The 17234-nt window shown below is 42.2% G+C and overlaps 1 protein-coding gene across 1 annotated transcript in view; it reads left to right on the forward strand.

Annotated features, from left to right (window-relative positions):
• The window catches only part of Ush2a (usherin), a 723091-nt gene that overhangs the window by 178958 nt on the left and 526899 nt on the right, over positions 1-17234 (forward strand). The window contains exons 13-14 of the mRNA XM_052200359.1: positions 266-449; positions 15263-15426. Of these exons, the coding sequence (XP_052056319.1) occupies positions 266-449; positions 15263-15426 (348 nt within the window). The remainder of the gene's footprint in view (positions 1-265; positions 450-15262; positions 15427-17234) is intronic.

The following is a 17234-nucleotide window of genomic DNA, read 5'->3' on the forward strand; positions in this document are numbered from 1 at the left end:
GAACTGAACTGAAGGCTTCTATAAGAGCAGTGAATGTTCTGACCACTAAGCAACCTTCCCAACCCCTCCACTAAATTTTCATGGAGGTGACCAATTGGTTATTTATGTGTAATTAATATATTCATCAAGAAGGTTTCTAGTCACTGTTATTAAAAAGGCCTGGAGGTCCCTTGAGATTATTTTGGTTTTGTGTGCCACTAAAACACTGTCATTTTTAGATAATATTGAACCAAAAGTGAAAATTAAACCTTTTTCTTATTTCTAGGCTTTTACAGTTCTCCTGGCAATGCCACTGGCTGCCTGCCATGCTCATGCCACAGGGCTGGCTCTGTGAGTCACATCTGTAATAGTGTCACCGGGCAGTGCTCTTGCCACGATCCTTCCATCACTGGGCGGAGCTGTCACCAGTGTCAAGACCATTACTTTGGATTTGATCCTGAAACAGGAAGGTAAATCTTTATTTGTATGGATGACAAAACATTATAGATTTTTATCTCCGGTTTTCCTTATCAAGGACTTTGGCAGTTTTCAAGCAATAAGTTCTACAAAAATTGTTCTTTGGTTAATATATTTTCAATTTCTTGATATCGTGTTTACTATACTTAATGGTTATTGCTCCATTCTGTCCTTGTGAACTTTGATATTCTCTCATAATCACTGAAAAACTCTCTTCAATAACCAAGAGACATCTTCATTGTCTCATTTACTTTTAGTGTGTGTGTGTGTGTGTGTGTGTGTGTGTGTGTGTGTACATGCATGCATATTTCTACAAATGGAAGCCAGGTCAACTTTGGGTATTTTTCCAAAGATCTGGTCTTTATAATAAAGGGTCTACAGCTAGCTTGAAATTCGCCTATTAGGCCAGGCTGAATCAGAGACCTACTAGACCTCTGAGTGTGTACCAGCATGCCTGGCTTTTATGTGGGGTTTCTGAATCACAAATTCAAGGCCTGATGCTTTTCCCAGCAAGCAGTTTGTCATCTAAACTCCTTCCCCTACCCCAACTTATGCTTTTTAAAGAAAGACACTATTCCCTTGAGCCCATCACAATCTTCACCCTTCAGTCTCCTTAAATCCAAGGCCATTTTGGTGAGATAAAACCCTGATTTCCTTCTCTCTCCATATCCACCCATTACACCTCTTATCCCAGCTCCTTCCAGGACCCAAACCTGCTCACAGAAGACTGTGCTGTCATTTGTCACTCTGCAGGATGTCTGGCTAGCACTGGAGATGGTGTCTCTGGGTTAGACAGTAGATTCAAATGTGAACATTAGCTAATGAGGAGTAGAACGAGATAAAGAAGACAGTAGAGCCTGCAGTACTGGAAGGCACTGAGGTCATTTCAAACTTTGAATCTAGTGAAATTATGTGGTTTATGAAAGGGCAGGGCATAGAAGACAGAGCCAAACTATGACAGGTCGATTTCAGGAGAGGGAAAGATCTCGACAAGTATGAATTTAAAGAAAGATGATTCATATCAGGTTTTATGCAGATTACGTTGAGTATTTCTACATACCACCTGACTCATATTGACTCAGAGAGAGAGAGAGCAACCTTAATAAAACTATACATTATTCTTTGACAGGGAAGTATTTTTCTTTCACCCATAGTGCCTTTATATTTATTCTTCCAAGTTTCATTCACTGAACACTTGGAGTATCTCTGTAGTTTGGATCTGGAAACCTGTACTTTACAGGCTTGGTCTGACCTTGGTTCCTCTGGGATGTGGGATATGGTTCCGTTTAACAGTTAGGGCCAGTGGCAGGTAGTCATTCCACTGGGAAATGGCCTTGAGGGAGATGTGTAACCTCAGTCCCTCCCTCTTTGTTTTTTTCATTTCCCAATCTCCTGTCATGACGTATCATGATGAAGTGTCACCATAGCAACCAGCAATGGGAATAACCACTGAAGCCTTGACTTTCTCTCTGTATGTTGTCTGGAGCATTTATTGCAGTGATGAAAAGCTAATAAGGGGATAATACATTTCTTTCTTTTCATCTCTAATGCCCAAACTATGGAAATCCCCAAGCCTGCTGAAGTTCTCCCATGTCTAGCATTGGCCTATTCTTTCTGTGTCTCCAATCTTCAAGATTCCAGAAATGCCGTGTTGTGACTAGATGACCTTGCTCCAAGTCTCTCATTCTAGAACCACCACTTAACCTGTCCCTAGACTCTAGCTAATGTCTGTGATGGTATCCCTGCCCGGCTCTGCATCCATCAACCATGTGACCAGCTTTGTGATCTTCTGCTCCTACCCTGGGGCAAAGCCATCTTTGCTTTGCTTTCAAACTCTGTCCCTTCTTCTGGGCTGTAGACCACATCTGTAGGCGACCCCCTTGCTGCTGCGCTGGGCTGGCTTATCTGAGAATGACCTTCTGCTGAATGGACCCACAGCCTTGCATCCTGCGTGTCTTTCTTGCTACCTTAGTCTCCTGCTCCTTCAGATGGTGGCTGATGGCTTTGGCATCAGCTCCCTAAACCCCCTGTAGGTGTTTCAGCCCTCCACTGTGCAGATAAAATGGTGACAGAAACAAATGACTCCACATTGCCTCTCTGCCTCCAGTGTGTCTGCCTTCATATACATTCTTGCTTTCTATCTAGTCAGAGAGGAAAGCAACCTTTGTCAAACTGGCTTATTTTGTGTGTGAGCCCTTCCTGAGTTCTTGCTTTCTGTCCCTTCCTTCCCTTCTCACCTTCATCTCCCCATTTTCCCATCTGAACCTTGCTTCATCAAATTCTTCACTGATTTAACTTAACAGATGCCTCTTCTCTGGATAAAGCTGCACACAGATATGCCACCATCTCTTCATCACCAGCTCCTCTCCTTGGTCTCTCCCTGCTTTATAAGGCCTGAATATTATTGTATGATGTCTTGTTCTTGTGCTCACCTACATTTAAGATACAATAACCAAACCCATGAAAAACAGACAGCTAAGGAATAGCAGACTCATTATGTTGGTAGTATCAGAGTAGAACATATGGCCTTCCATATGTTAAGCAAGTGCTCTACCACTGAGTGACATCTCTAATCCCCTAAATGATAGATGGTATTCTCATCTCTATCGAAGACAATGTATATAACAAAATAGAATAGATAAACAAGAGTTAAGGAAAGATTATTAGGCAGTAGGGCTGCCCTGGAGGGAATGTCAGAAGTATCCAGGATGCCTTGTACTCGAGTCATATTAGAGGGATCTCGGACACTTTATGAAAGGTCACATGAATCCCCTGAAGTCATGGAGATGGGTAGACTGATATGTAATTTAGGCCTGGCAAATATGAATGGAGAGAGACTATCCAAGATTAGGTAGACCAGCTAAGGTATTGCTCTACAGGCTAACTGACACTCTTAGAGTCTATCAGAGTGGTGGGGTGGGGGCTGATTAGAGTAACAAGAAAACTCAAGTGGGTTCCCTTAGCATCCATGTAAAGTATCACTTAGAAGCCTGACTGTTCCCAGATACAGGAAACAGGGGAGACTCCTGTGGGATACACAGAGAGTAAGAAAGTACTTGGAATACAGGTAAACTTGAGACATTAGGAAAGATTCCTGGGGAGAGCAGAGATCATGGATGGAAGCCTGAAAGTGTTTCCCCAAGTGGAAAGTCATCTCTAACTGCAAGGGAGACATGCTGAGAGGTTGTCTGTGAACACAGGTGAGGGCAGAGTATGTAGCCTGCTGTGCCCGCCAGTGAGTACCAGCTCCTCTTGGGACTGACCGTATGCGAGAGAAGAGGTGTCTATCAAAAGAGACAGGGACAACCAGGCAACCCTTGTTTGTAGAGTCCCTGTTTTTATCATTGCCCCAAGAAAAAAAGTTTGTTTTTTATAATGTCTAATTTGAATCTAATTTGAAAGTTGGCTTGATACACAGGACTTGAAATTCTTTCTAGTGTTTTACACACACACACACACACACACACACACAGGCTTGATGACCTAAAGAGGTGACCACACACACACACACACACACACATAGGCTTGATGACCTAAAGAGGTGACCACACACACACACACACACACACACACAGGCTTGATGACCTAAAGAGGTGACCACACACACACACATACACACACACACACATATACACACACACACACACAGGCTTGATGACCTAAAGAGGTGACCACACACACACACACACACACACACACACACACCTACCTCCCAGATCTTTTATTGTCTCTGAAAGGTGAGAGGAGCCGTGGATGATCCCTTTCATACCCAGATTGAATGAAGACACAGGATTGGGTGGGATGGGTTAGACACACCAGGTCAAAGACAACTGAAAAGCTGACTCCTGTTTGCTGTTGACGACTCATCCTTTTTTCATGTATCTCTGACTTTATTGTCATAATTAGTAAACTGCCCCCCTCCTTTGTTGTCCAAGCCTCTGTTGTGTTTTGCTCTGTTTCCGAGCCCTCTGCTGTTTGCTCCTATGTAACGTGCCCATCCCCTGAATAAGCTCTGTCCTTGACATCAGCCACTACATTACTTAATCAATGACTGTTGTTGAGTATATGGTCACCTCTTTAGGTCAGCAATCATTCCATCTTAACACTAAAATATGGCGTGTCCTCATTGTACTCACTAAGGGATATACAGCCTCTCTAAATAAAAGGTGGCTTAATAGGGCTTACAGGCTTCTAGTCTGGGCATTATAGGACATAATCTTTATGCTAACATAAAAAGAGTTGTGGACATAATCCACACATCAAATGAGGTACAAGAAGAAAGGAGGAGTGGCCCCTGGTTCTGGAAAGACTCAGTGAAACAGTATTCAGCAAAACCAGAACGGGGAAGTGGGAAGGGGTGGGTGGGAGGACAGGGGAAGAGAAGGGGGCTTGCGGGACTTTCGGGGAGTGGGGGGGCTAGAAAAGGGGAAATCATTTGAAATGTAAATAAATTATATCGAATAATAATAATAATAAAAAAAGAGTTGTGGAAAGTAATAGTGCTACCTGTAACAAAGTGCCTTTGCAAAGCATATAATTAGTCAAATCTCCTAGCCCTGACTCATCAAATAACACCACCCCATAGGCAAACATGAGGATATGCGTTCAACCTCAAGAGCCCATATAGATAGCCAGGTATGTTCACCTGGAACTAGTGCTTTGGAGGAGGAGGATGGGAGAGTCACTGGGGCTTAATGGCACCAGGCTATTTGCAAGTTTTGTGAGAGGTCCCATCTCAAATGATTAGGTTAGAGATTGGTAGAGCAGGACCCCAGATATCTCTTTGGCATCTGTCTACACACACACACACACACACACACACACACACACACACACATTCATACAAATGTTCTGCATATATGGTATAGGAACACACAAACAAAAACAGTTTTACCTACTAAAAAGAAAGAAAGGGACAAAGCTTCCCCAGATCCATTTCCTGGAATCAGCCATGCAGGCTGTTTGGGATGTGAGCTGACCCTCCCATTTCACTGACTAATTCTGCCGTCTCTCTTCACCTTAACACCAGTAGTCATTAGAGAAGAGACCTTTTCCCACAGAAGGTCACGGGGAAAGTACTTCAAACTGTGCCATAAGAATCCTCCAGTGTGCACTGCTCATCATGGGGAGGGGGACAAACAGACTCTTGCCCCGTTATGATTCCTATTTCTTTTCTGAATGATAGTTTTCTATGATGTCTCTGCTACATTCTGTTTGCTGTCATTACACTTCTCCCACAGTTTCTATTTTTACAGAAGAGTGGACTAAACCATATGGATTCTTATATGGCATAAGACAATGTTATCCCACAGCCATGGAGGTAGATGTCTATAATTCTACCACTTGGGGAGAGAGGAGCACAAGAGTCAAGGATGATTAAATCAATGTAGGCCAACCTCTGCTACACAGTAAGGTCAAAGCCAGCCTGGGCTACATGACACCCTACATGAGAGAAACTAAAAAAGAAATTATTTCTCACAAAAAGAAAGCTTATTTACAGTCTAGCTACATGTGGGTATACAGTATAGGAAATAATTATGTCTTGGTGTTTAGAAATGAAAAGTAAGAAGCTCATTTGGTTTCACTGTGGTAGGTGATTGCTAATATACACGTATTAATTTCCAGTGTCTCCAATGACAAGTAGGAAGGGTGAGAAGGAAGCACATCGTGTTTCTCATCGTACTGGACAGTTCTGTGACGTCCTCGTCCCTTCCCATTCTAAGTGCTCTTTTTTTTCTATATTCTTTCTTTACATTCCAAATGATTTTTCCTCTCCCAGTTCCCCCTCCCCAAAAGTCCCATAAACCCTCTTCCCTCTGCCCGTTCTTTGATCTACCCCCTCCTACTTCTCTGTCCTGGTAGTGCCCTACAGTGCTGGATCAAGCCTTTCCAGGACCAGGGAACTCTCCTTCCTTCTTCTTGGGAGTCATTTGATATGTGAATAATGAGTGCTCTTTACAGCCGTGTCTCTTCTTCCCGACTCTTTATTGAGGAGAGCAATGCCCTCTGGGTTCATTGGTGGTGGTTTTCTTGGTTTATGTTCCCTACTCTCTAAAAATAATCCCAAAGGACTAAATAAGTGAACTAATACAGACACTGACCCTCAACTGCAGAGAGCAGAGGGAACCACACCCATCAATCACTGGAACCACTCTGGAAAAGTCTTTGCTAGCTTTCAGGTTCATGTTCCATCCTCCAAGTATGCCTATCAGTGGAAGGTGGCCGTTCTTCTAAGAGCTGATCCTGCTAAAAACATTGCTTCATTTGCCTCTGGTCTAACCAGCCCTGAAACAAGGAACCAAGAAAACTATCTCTCGCATTTCTTTTTTAAAAAAATCAATAAAGCAAGAAATGTGTACCACATTTGTATAACTGTAAAACAAAGAGAGAAAAATCAAAGTGAACCACGTCTAACTCGCCTCTGTACTGGGTATGTGAACTTCCTGGTATCACCCTCAAGTAGACATGAGTGATTATTTCTCAGAGTGGAGTTAAGGCACCTCACGTTCCTCTGGTACCCTCTCCCATTGTTGTTTTTTTAAATGTAGCTCCCACATGTCACAACCCATAATGCTTTCTCCGCAGTGTTTAAAGCCACTGAGAGTCACTAGTTCAGTTTACCTCGTTTTAAGCCCCCAAGGAGCCAGATTGCTAAACTAACTGCACTAAACTGCAGTTGTGCTCTGGTAGCAAGACCAGGACTCAAGGTTTCTCAGGTGTCTGAAAGCTTAGACTTCACAAAACATGTGGTCATGCTTTCCTGCCTCAGGATTGTTTAGATTCTACCGCAGAGATCCTCCAGGAAACACCAGGTTGTAGATTTGCCCTGGTAATCTCTGTGGTGCCCATCACCAATGGGTCTCAGTGGGTCTTTGCTCTGAGAACCACATTGGTGACTTCAAACAAAAGCAGACAGTTCTCTTGCAAAGAGACCTCCTCTTATGCAATAAAGATGTAAAACTCGGTGCATGTTTTTCATAGACCCTGGGTTCTCTGCGACTCTGTGAGTCACTGGCTGCCGTCTGAGGTTACAGGGGTGGCAGACCCCAATCAGTCTCCCACGCTCACAGTGAAGCCTGCTCAGGATCATAAGGCAGGGGCAATTTCAGGAAAAAAGAACAGAATACAGAGGCTCTTGAGTTCGATGCTGGGGACTGCCACTTCTGCCCGATTCTGTCTTTAAAGGAAGTCACAAGGCCACCCTGTATTCCAGAGTGAGAAAATAGCCTCCGCATTTCATGGACAGGAGAACACTGTTGAAAAGGTTCTGCTTAGAAGGAAAAGTATATACTCATTTTTGAATGATCTTATGGCCCCTATCTATTAAGTCTACCTAATATAGATTGTGGAAAGCTCTTCAAGGGATGCCAGACTTTGTATGTTATTAATGGCACCACGTCCTCGATGTGACAAACTGGGAATGGCGCAGAGCTGAGCATCAGGACAGGGTCCAGCTCTTCTTTCCCAATAGACCAGGTGTATTAGCTTGCTCCTGGATATAATAAATTACTGTAAATTCAGTGTCTTAAAACAACAAGGATTTATTATCTTATAATTCTGGAGGTCAGAGGTCCTAAATTAGTTTCAGTGGACTAAAACCAAGGTTTCAACAGGCCACCTGTGTTTCCTCTGGAAACTCCAGGATAAAATCCATTGTCTTCATCTTGACTCCTCCTATAGTCTACGTACATTATTTAAGGTGAGAGGAGAAGTAGTGTTTGCTGTGTGTGTATGTGTGTTAATGGGTGGGGGTGGATCATATTCCTATGTGTACACATGGGTGTTAAGGGCAGAGATTGGCACTGGGTGTTTTCCTCAATCTCTTCATACCTCGTATTTTGAGACATATTTTTTCACTTAACCTGGAAATTACCAATTACGTATGGCTAGCTAATCAGATAGCTCCAGGAACCCCCAGTTCTGACTCTCTAGTACTAGGCTTACAGGTGTATGTTGCCATAACAACATGTGTATGAGACCCAAGCTCAGGCCCTTACACTAATATGGCAAACACTCAACCAATGGAGTCATTTCCCCAGCCTTTGCTTCTGTTGTTGTTGATGATGACAATGATGATGATGATGATTTGATTCTATCCTTCACTAGAACTTTCTGGTTAGGCTATGCTAGCTGGCCAGTGAACCCCAGGATGTGTTTCCAATAGCTTCACTGCTTCGTTATGCTGTTTGGTTTGGTTTGTCTTGTTTTAAATTGTTGGATATAATTTGTCTTCTGGGAATTGGACACAGGTTCTCTTGCTTGCTTGCAAGAGAAGCTCTTGACCAAGTGATTGCCTCTTTTCTTCCATTCTGTGACTCACAGCTCTGTCAGAGGCAGAAGGCAAAAAACTTCTGCCTTCTCTGAGTTGGGCTTCTCTCCTCAATTTGCTTTTTGGTGGTGGTGGTGGTAGCTTTGGTCATTTGGTTTTATTTATTTTTGTTTATTATTTGTCTCTCTCTGCCCTGCCTTCCTTTCATAAAGATCTCTGTGATCACATTGGATATTCTTGGATAATCTGTGGTCAGCATACCATCTCCAGATTATTAACCACTTTTGCAGAACTGATCTTACCAAGTACCTACAGAAATAGATTTCAAGTTCTACCAGTTGGGTCTTTGTCACTGTCAGGGGCCATACTTCAACCTACTGTACTAAGGTCACCCTTCTGCCACTTGGGGCTCAACTGTGACCTGCTCCCTGTTTCTAATTGCAATACAGTGATGCTCATTATCTGTACATTGTTTCCTGGCTACTTTTTGAGGACAACAACAAAAGTAAGTTGTTGTAGAGGGTATGATGTGCACAGAACCTGAAATGTTTACTGTCTATCCACTGTAGGTAAAGACTTGCAGAGCCTGTAACTAGATAGACTCTCACATTCTAATGACTAAGCATTTTAGAATTGTAAATGTCTAAGTATTAAGAACTTTACAAGAAATGAAGATTTATCTAGTCAACCCCCTCCCTTTCAGAATACCTAGTAACTGACCTCCCACCTGCTGTAACATAGGGAATTCAAATTACCTACTGTCTCATGCAGCAGCACATTGTGCCTTCAGCAATTTTCATTGCATGTCAGAGGCATGGTCTCCAATGGAAGGAAATGTTTCCTTCCTGTGACTTTCTGTCTATCCTTTCATCTACCACTGCAGCCATGGAGAAGAGATGTAATCTCTCTTCTATTTGCAAACAGTCCCACATCTCAGTACTTGCATGGTATTGTGGGGTGTCAACAAAGGAGGAGACACTGGCTTTAGGTCCAGGACATGTTCAGGGGTTTAGCTTCCCTGTAGATAACAGGAATGCTTTCTCACTGGGATCAGATACTTTCATTGTATGTCACTACCATGGCCTATTTTATGAGTCCCTGATTTCAGGCCCGAAGAAGGTTTTCCGAATCTGGTTCTCGAGTTGCTCACTTCTTCTAGGTAAGATGCTAGCACACTTGTTATTCCTTGGTAATCCATGTAAATATGTCCTTGCACTCACACTAACTATGTAACATCACCCTACATCCTCCCACTACAAATCTACCTTTAGCGCCACGAGAATGCAGATGCTCTGGGAGGCTGTGACAAAAGGGAGCTAAGAAGTGTGGGAGACAACCTCAAGGTCAGATATTTACCACAGGGGTGAAAGTGCTCAGCCCAGGAAGAGCGGTGCTGCTGCAGAGGACACTCTAGACACCACTACATTCTGCTGTAAGTCAGATGAGTATCTCGCTGCCAGGCAATAGGAATGAGATCAGCCTTGAAAGGGAAGTCACCCAGGGGAAAACAACACCAAACAAGCACAAAACAGGAAATCGTCTTTACATCTACCATTCACAGTTTGATCTGTGTCTGCTGTCCCGTCCTAAGCATAAGTCTCTCTTGGTACTTCATTCCAAAGAACTCAATCACACAGCACTGTGTATTGTGTCCTGACTGTGCGACCACACAACAATGTGGGTTGTATCCTGACTGTGTGAACATGAAACTGTGTGTTGCAGCCTGACTGTGTGACTTTATGCATCAGTGTGTATTATATCCTGACTGTGTGTGACCCTGCAGTAGTGTGTGTTGTACATTGTGTGACCATGCAGCAGTATGTGTTGTATCCTGACTGTGTGTGACCTTGCAGCAGTGTGTGTTATATCCCTACTGTGCTGAGCTGATGGTGGAACCATTCTTATCCCACCTCTTGAAATTGGCTGTGTTATCTTACTTTCTTTACCTCATTGGTTAGCGATTTGGAATCTCCTTTGTGCTCTGTGTTGAAAGATATCCTCACCTTCTCTATTAGAGAATTAGAGCCCAGGAATGACTCTAGAGTCTTTGTTCCCTCTCTTTCAAATTTTCACTCATAATTCGCTAATCTTATTTACTGAAAACTTTTCAACTAAGCCCTTCTGTTCCCAATACCCCAATGCCTTCTGCTCACCTATGCAGCTTAGTGGGTCACCGTCGTCCACACTGCCCCATATTCCAAGCATTCTGATTGCAAGCCTGGGAGAGACCTCAGTGGGTCAGAGTGATGCTTGTGATCCATCCATCTTAGCTTTCTGTTAATATAAGACTCACCATGACCAACAGCAAAGGGGACGGAAGTTTTCTTTCACTTCTCAGATTATAGTCTACCATGGGGACAAGGGGGAGTCAGGGCAGGAACCAGGAGGCAGGAACCTGAAACAGAGGCCATGGAGAAACTCTGCTTACTGGCTTGTTAGCAGTGCCTACTTTCTTATACAACCCAGAGCTAGCTACCTGTCCAGGACTGGCACCTCCCACAGTGAACACAGGGCCACCTGCCCAGGACTGGCCCCTCCCACAGTGAACACAGGGTCACCTGCCCAGGACTGGCACCTCCCACAGTGAACACAGGGCCACCTGCCCAGGACTGGCACCTCCCACAGTGAGCTGCACCCCTCCCCCATCACTCCTTCATCAAAACTGTCCCACAAACTTTTACACAGGCCAGTATAATGAGGGCATTTCCTTAGTTGGTGTTCCTTCCTCCCTGAAAAACAACCATGAGGCTGTGCGGGCATTCAAACACGTGTTTTCATTCCTCTTCTCTCTTATAGAAGTTTGCATGTGGCAGCACAAGGCTGTAATTGCCTTTTTGAGGACAGGAGTAGATCTAACATTTCATTGTTGTGTTTTCAATGTGGTTCCACCCAACTGGGCCTCAGTGAAGGGTACTTAACTCACTCCTTGTGTCAGTCACTTCCATGGACATGTGACTTGAGGTCCCCAACCGAAGAAGTGTGCCTTGTCTCCCGGTACCCTTCCCAGCAATATCATGAGTCCTGAAATGCGTGGTCTTCATTATGAGTAATGTCTCTTCAATAGCAATAATTAGCATGCTATTTGTATAAGTAAAAGAAACCCCCAGGAAAGCACAATATAGGAGATTTGTCATTTAAGAGACAGAAGACAATTATCCCCTCAGTGTACCTGGTAAATAGTGATTTGCAGAGGGGGGTAACAGCACAGCAGACATGTGCTGGCAGACAGGAGCAGAGCCCCCCTCCCATTTTGTTTATCATAATGAGCTGGTCAATAAACATCACAAATTGTTTATCTATATAAATCTTGACAGATTACTCTTTATGAAATCCATTTAGCAACTGAGGTTTTCCCATAAGGATGAAAAATGGAGATTTTAAACAGATTGCGGGAGCAGCTCCGGCTGTGTCAGGAGAGTCTGTGCAATAAAGGTTTCTTTATATTAATATTACGAAAACCATTTATCCCAGCAAAATCAATATCACAATTCATCTTAGTTTGTTGCATCTTTTCAAAGCCTAGGATGTCTTCTCCTTTATTGTGTCTAATTTTGTTTTAATAAATGTGAATTATATTTCATTTGGCTGATACTCCAAGGAGGGGCATTAGAAACACTGCTCTCAAACTTGTGGCTTATTTGCTAAAGAGTCTTTGAAATGTCTGAAATTGTATTCGAGTGGCTGAGAAATTTATAGGAATCATTTCATTTGAGCCTTAATTATAGCATTATCCTCTGTGTCCTTTGGGCTGGAAGCAAACTGTAATATTCTAGAAATCTGCTCTGATGAACTTCACTTAAGGAAAATTCTCGCTAACTGAAACTAAGCAATTATAAGGAGTTGTATATGTTCGACGCAGCAGCGGCTGGGAGAAGAGACAATACCGCCAGCAATAGATGCATTTAATTACTCAAAGCATTGCTTGCTTTCCTAAGAAGTGATTTATTTATTCCATTTGGATTTGGAACTTAATATCCCATGGATATTGACATAGCTGATGCTGAGCTGCGTGGATAGGGGAGGAGAGCTTTGTGAAGGGATGGAATTACTTTATACACTGCAAACCATCACTCTAACCGCACTGTATGGAAAATAAGTGTGATTGTCCTCTGAGTGGATGGCAATAAAAACTGAAACACTCAAGAGACACTTACTCGCGAGTGGTACGTATAGAAAGTGATATTTATGTAAAGAGTCGGGTGGGGGACTGCCTCTTACTGCTTAGTCCACTAGTACTGTTCTGAAGCCTACAAATAAAATACTCTAAGTGTTAATCACATAATGAATTAAGAGCAAATCAGGCATCTCATTTCTTCTATGATTCTGTTTTAATTCCAATATATAAATCTTCTCATTTCTAATACTTAGTCTGACAAAAAAACCAAACATGTATTGGAGATGAAATTCTAGTGCACATGTCCAGATAAAGACCGCCAGTATTGTTTGTAGGGAGAAAGTCCTTTTATCAGAACCACGTTAAGGGCAACTATGGTACTTTCGCTTTCAGGAGAAAACGTCCTTTATTCCCAACGGCAGATTTGTCCATTAAACAAATTTTCAGCTTATTTTGCAGCTTTGGCTTTTTGATAAAACCCTTTTTAAGGGTGTTAAATGATTACCCAAGAGATCACGCCATAAAAGTTGCAGTAGGGTGAAGTCACCATGTCCATCAGTTTCTCTATAGAATAACCAGGGGAAATCTGTTTAGTGTGTTTTCAATGTATCACATGGGACGTGCTAGCTAAACAGTCTTCATGGGCTGCTTATACATCCCTAATCTTTATAATGCCCAGACTGCTTAGCCTAATGCCACAGGGAGACCATGCATGCAAATAATTCACCCTGGAGAGAAAGCCTTCCCTCTCTATCACTGCTGAAGGTTAGTACTGCTAATATTACCAATGGTTCTAGGTCTAAGAGCTTGTACGCTACACTGAAAATCCCTCATTTTCCTATAACATTAGTGCCTTCACAGATATAAGAGTAACTGTCTTTTTTCCAGTCTTATCTGGGTAAATGATGGTTAATGCTAAATGTCCTGTTAACAGAATCTGGAATCTCCTGGGAGATGATGGGCCTATGTATGCAGATTGTGCTAATGTGTTCATTGAGGTGTGAAGACCTGTGTGTTGTGGGTGGCACCATTCCCTAGCTGGGATCCTGAGTTTATAATGGAGAAGGAGCTAGGCTGCAGCAGCAGGCATCTGCTTTCTGAACGTGGTGTGGTATGACCTCCAGCCTTAGGCTCCTGTACCTTGACTTCCTAATCACGATGGATAATTTCCTTCAACTGGGGCCCAGATTCAACCTTTTCTTTTTTAAGGTGATTTTGTTTGCCCATCTCCCAAGAGATTCCAGATTCTGACAGCAAGACAATTAACATTAGCCATCATTTACCCATCTGAGACTGGAGAAAAGGCAGTTACCTCATCTCTGCAAAGGGACTGATGTTATAGGATGATGAGGCATTTTAGCATAGAAATAAGCAAAAAATAAATGAAACCAATACAGTGCCCAGAATATAAATGCAACCCGTACAAAGCACCAGCAATAATTACAACCTATCTAAATATGTCAGCAAAATCTAGCCTTTATAGAACTAAATATAGAATTTGAAGAGTTTTAGGGAGAATAGTGGCTCATTCTCAGTTTCTACGTTGCAACTGGATATTTAAACCAAAAGGACTTCTGTGAGTACCTAATTTAAACATTTAGCTGACAGCAGAACTTCTATTGTAAGTAAACACAATTTTCATTGTACTACATAGTTAGTATTAAGGCCAGTCATGACCATGTTCTATGCCATGTTGCAGGGGTTACTGAGACAGAGCTTCACATAGCTCAGGCTACCACCACACTCACTATGTAGCTGGGAACTCCTCTAGAAGCTCTTCCCTTTGGCTCACACATTTTGAGATTACAGGAGTTCACCACCATGCCTGACTAGAGTGTACTTTGCGCGCGCGCGCGCGCGTGTGTGTGTGTGTGTGTGTGTGTGTGTGTATGTTTGCCTGCTTGTCTGTCTATGCATAGAGGCCAATAGTCATTGTACAACTCCACTATTCACATTCCAACTTATATTCTGAGATCAGGTCTCACATTAAATCTTGAATTCACCAGTTCTTCTAGACTGCTTGGGTGACAAGCGCAAGGACCTTTCTGTCTCCATTGCTGAATGCTAACCTACCAGGCGCGCGCCACCTAGTCTGCCTTTCACATGGGCACTGGGGATCCCAACTCAGGTTCCCATGCTTGCTCCTCCTCAAGTACTTTCCTGACTGAGCCTCTCCCTGGGCCTCATCTCAGGCTATTAGTCCGTGAACACCACCAACAAAATGTCTGCATGGATTTAAGCCTGAGCAACGTTTTGATAAAGATCATTTTGTCTTGTTTTACCATATGCTGAGCAGTCCAAGTGTCCTTTCCAATAAGCTGGCAAAAGCAAGCTGTGTTTAACCACAATGTTATTGATAGGTGTGACATATCCTATGACTTATTAACTAAAGCACTCTTCTGACTCTCCATGTGTGTCTTCAGATGCCGGCCTTGTAATTGTCATCTAGCAGGAGCCTCGAATGAAACTTGCGATGTGGTCACAGGCCAGTGTTTCTGCAAAGAGTTTGTCTCTGGCGCAAAATGTGACATTTGTGTTCCTGGTGCAAATCACTTGGATATCGACAATCTGTTAGGCTGCAGCAAAAGTAAGTCCATTCTGGCCCATTGCAGGCCTATGAGTCACCAGGACCCAGGAAGATGATCTCAATGCTATCTGCCACTAGAAGTCATTAAAAAGACTTAAGCACAGTACGAAAAATAAGACTAATGTAAGTTTGTTAACCACACTAAAGGAAATCTGTGAGCTTCTCCTTAATTAAAGAATTAAAATTTCTTGGATGACTAGTCTGGTGGTAAAACAGTTTGTTGGAAGAAAGTCACTAACAAAGGAATACATCAATTCCACTTTTCTCCAGACAAGGAGACTTTGTACTAGAACATCAACATTTACTGTTAAAATCATGATGTTTCTATTTAAACAAAAATGATCATTCACCCTAGCTCATCAACGTATTTCCATGTAATTTACTATAACAAATAGATTTGTTATTTATTATACATTTTAACATAAATTCATTATAGATGATTACTTTCATGAACATTTTCTAATGTTTTATTAACATTGTAATTTAATAGTTATAATTTTCACAGCGCACTGAGTTCTTTAATTGATATTCTGTTCTTGCTACTTTCTTCTTAATATTAGTCATGAGCCTGCATCCCACATTTGTAATTTTAATTATTTTTTACAAATATGATATTTTAGTGTCTTTTGATTTTGTAGCACTACTCTACAGTGTCCCAAGTTAAGGTAACCTGCAGTTCTTCACTTTATATCTATGTTATATAGTCACAACTTTATAACGATATTATATTGTCATAATCATATATAAACTTATGTGTTTACTCTAAGACCATATATCAATACTTGCCCAGAATTCCTAAAACACAGCTCCTGGAAACATATGATAGCCGCCCTGTGCAGCGTGCGGTGCTGGGCATACTGTTCTTGTGGGATTGTTGGTTTGTCATGAGTCAAAATGCTTGGAAACTCCCTGCATGATGATGTCACAGCCAATCTGTTTGTTTGGAGCAATGACTTACCTGGAACTCCACTTTCTACATTTAAGGGAGCTGGGGAAGGGGAGAAAAGGTGAAAGAAAAGGGAAAACAGGGAGGGGTAGAGAGTTGGGAATAGTGGGCGCCACAACTTGCTTTTCCGTACTAATAACAGCCAGTGAGAACAGCCAATGTGACAAGAATGTGAGGTGACAGATGGACATTAGTGTGGTAGCGTTATTAAAACTGGGAGCCACCTCTGGATGGTTTTTTGTTTGTTTGTTTGTTTGTTTGTTTTTGTTTCGTTTTGTTTTTTTGCCTATGTGTAACAGGGGTCTGAAGGTTTTCCTGGAAATTCTAAGTGGCTCATAGTGTCCCTCACGCAGGCTGTCACTGTGGGATTATCACCATGATGATATTTCCTATTTCCTGGAAACATACTAAGGACAGCTTACCAACAACATCTGTGACTAGTTGGGAGAGAGACAGGAAGGCTTCTTTGAGTCCTGGGATCTAAATTCCAGTTGTAGCAGTTTGCATGGAGTGAAAGGTCCACTCTGCCTTCTTGTTTCTCTCCCATTCAAGTATCTTTTTTCCTGTTGCTTCATTTATCCTTCCAAGAGCTTGTCACCTCCGAAAATCAGAGAGACAGGAGAAAATTGGTGATTAAATGGTTCTTTTTATATTTTCTCCTAGTGAGAACAATCATAGCTTGTTCTAAACTTTTATTTGTGAACTTAAACAAAACTATATACATGCAAATGCATATATTCATATTGTGAACCACTCACAGCTCATTTGTATTTAAGGATATTAACCCCAAAAGAAAATCAAGTAAACATTTCTTTATAACTGTATGAAAACAGAGATTTAGGAATTCTACAACCAAAAGGGA

This window comes from Apodemus sylvaticus, chromosome 12 (genome assembly GCF_947179515.1).
Source record: "Apodemus sylvaticus chromosome 12, mApoSyl1.1, whole genome shotgun sequence".
Classification (NCBI taxonomy): Eukaryota; Metazoa; Chordata; class Mammalia; order Rodentia; family Muridae; genus Apodemus; species Apodemus sylvaticus.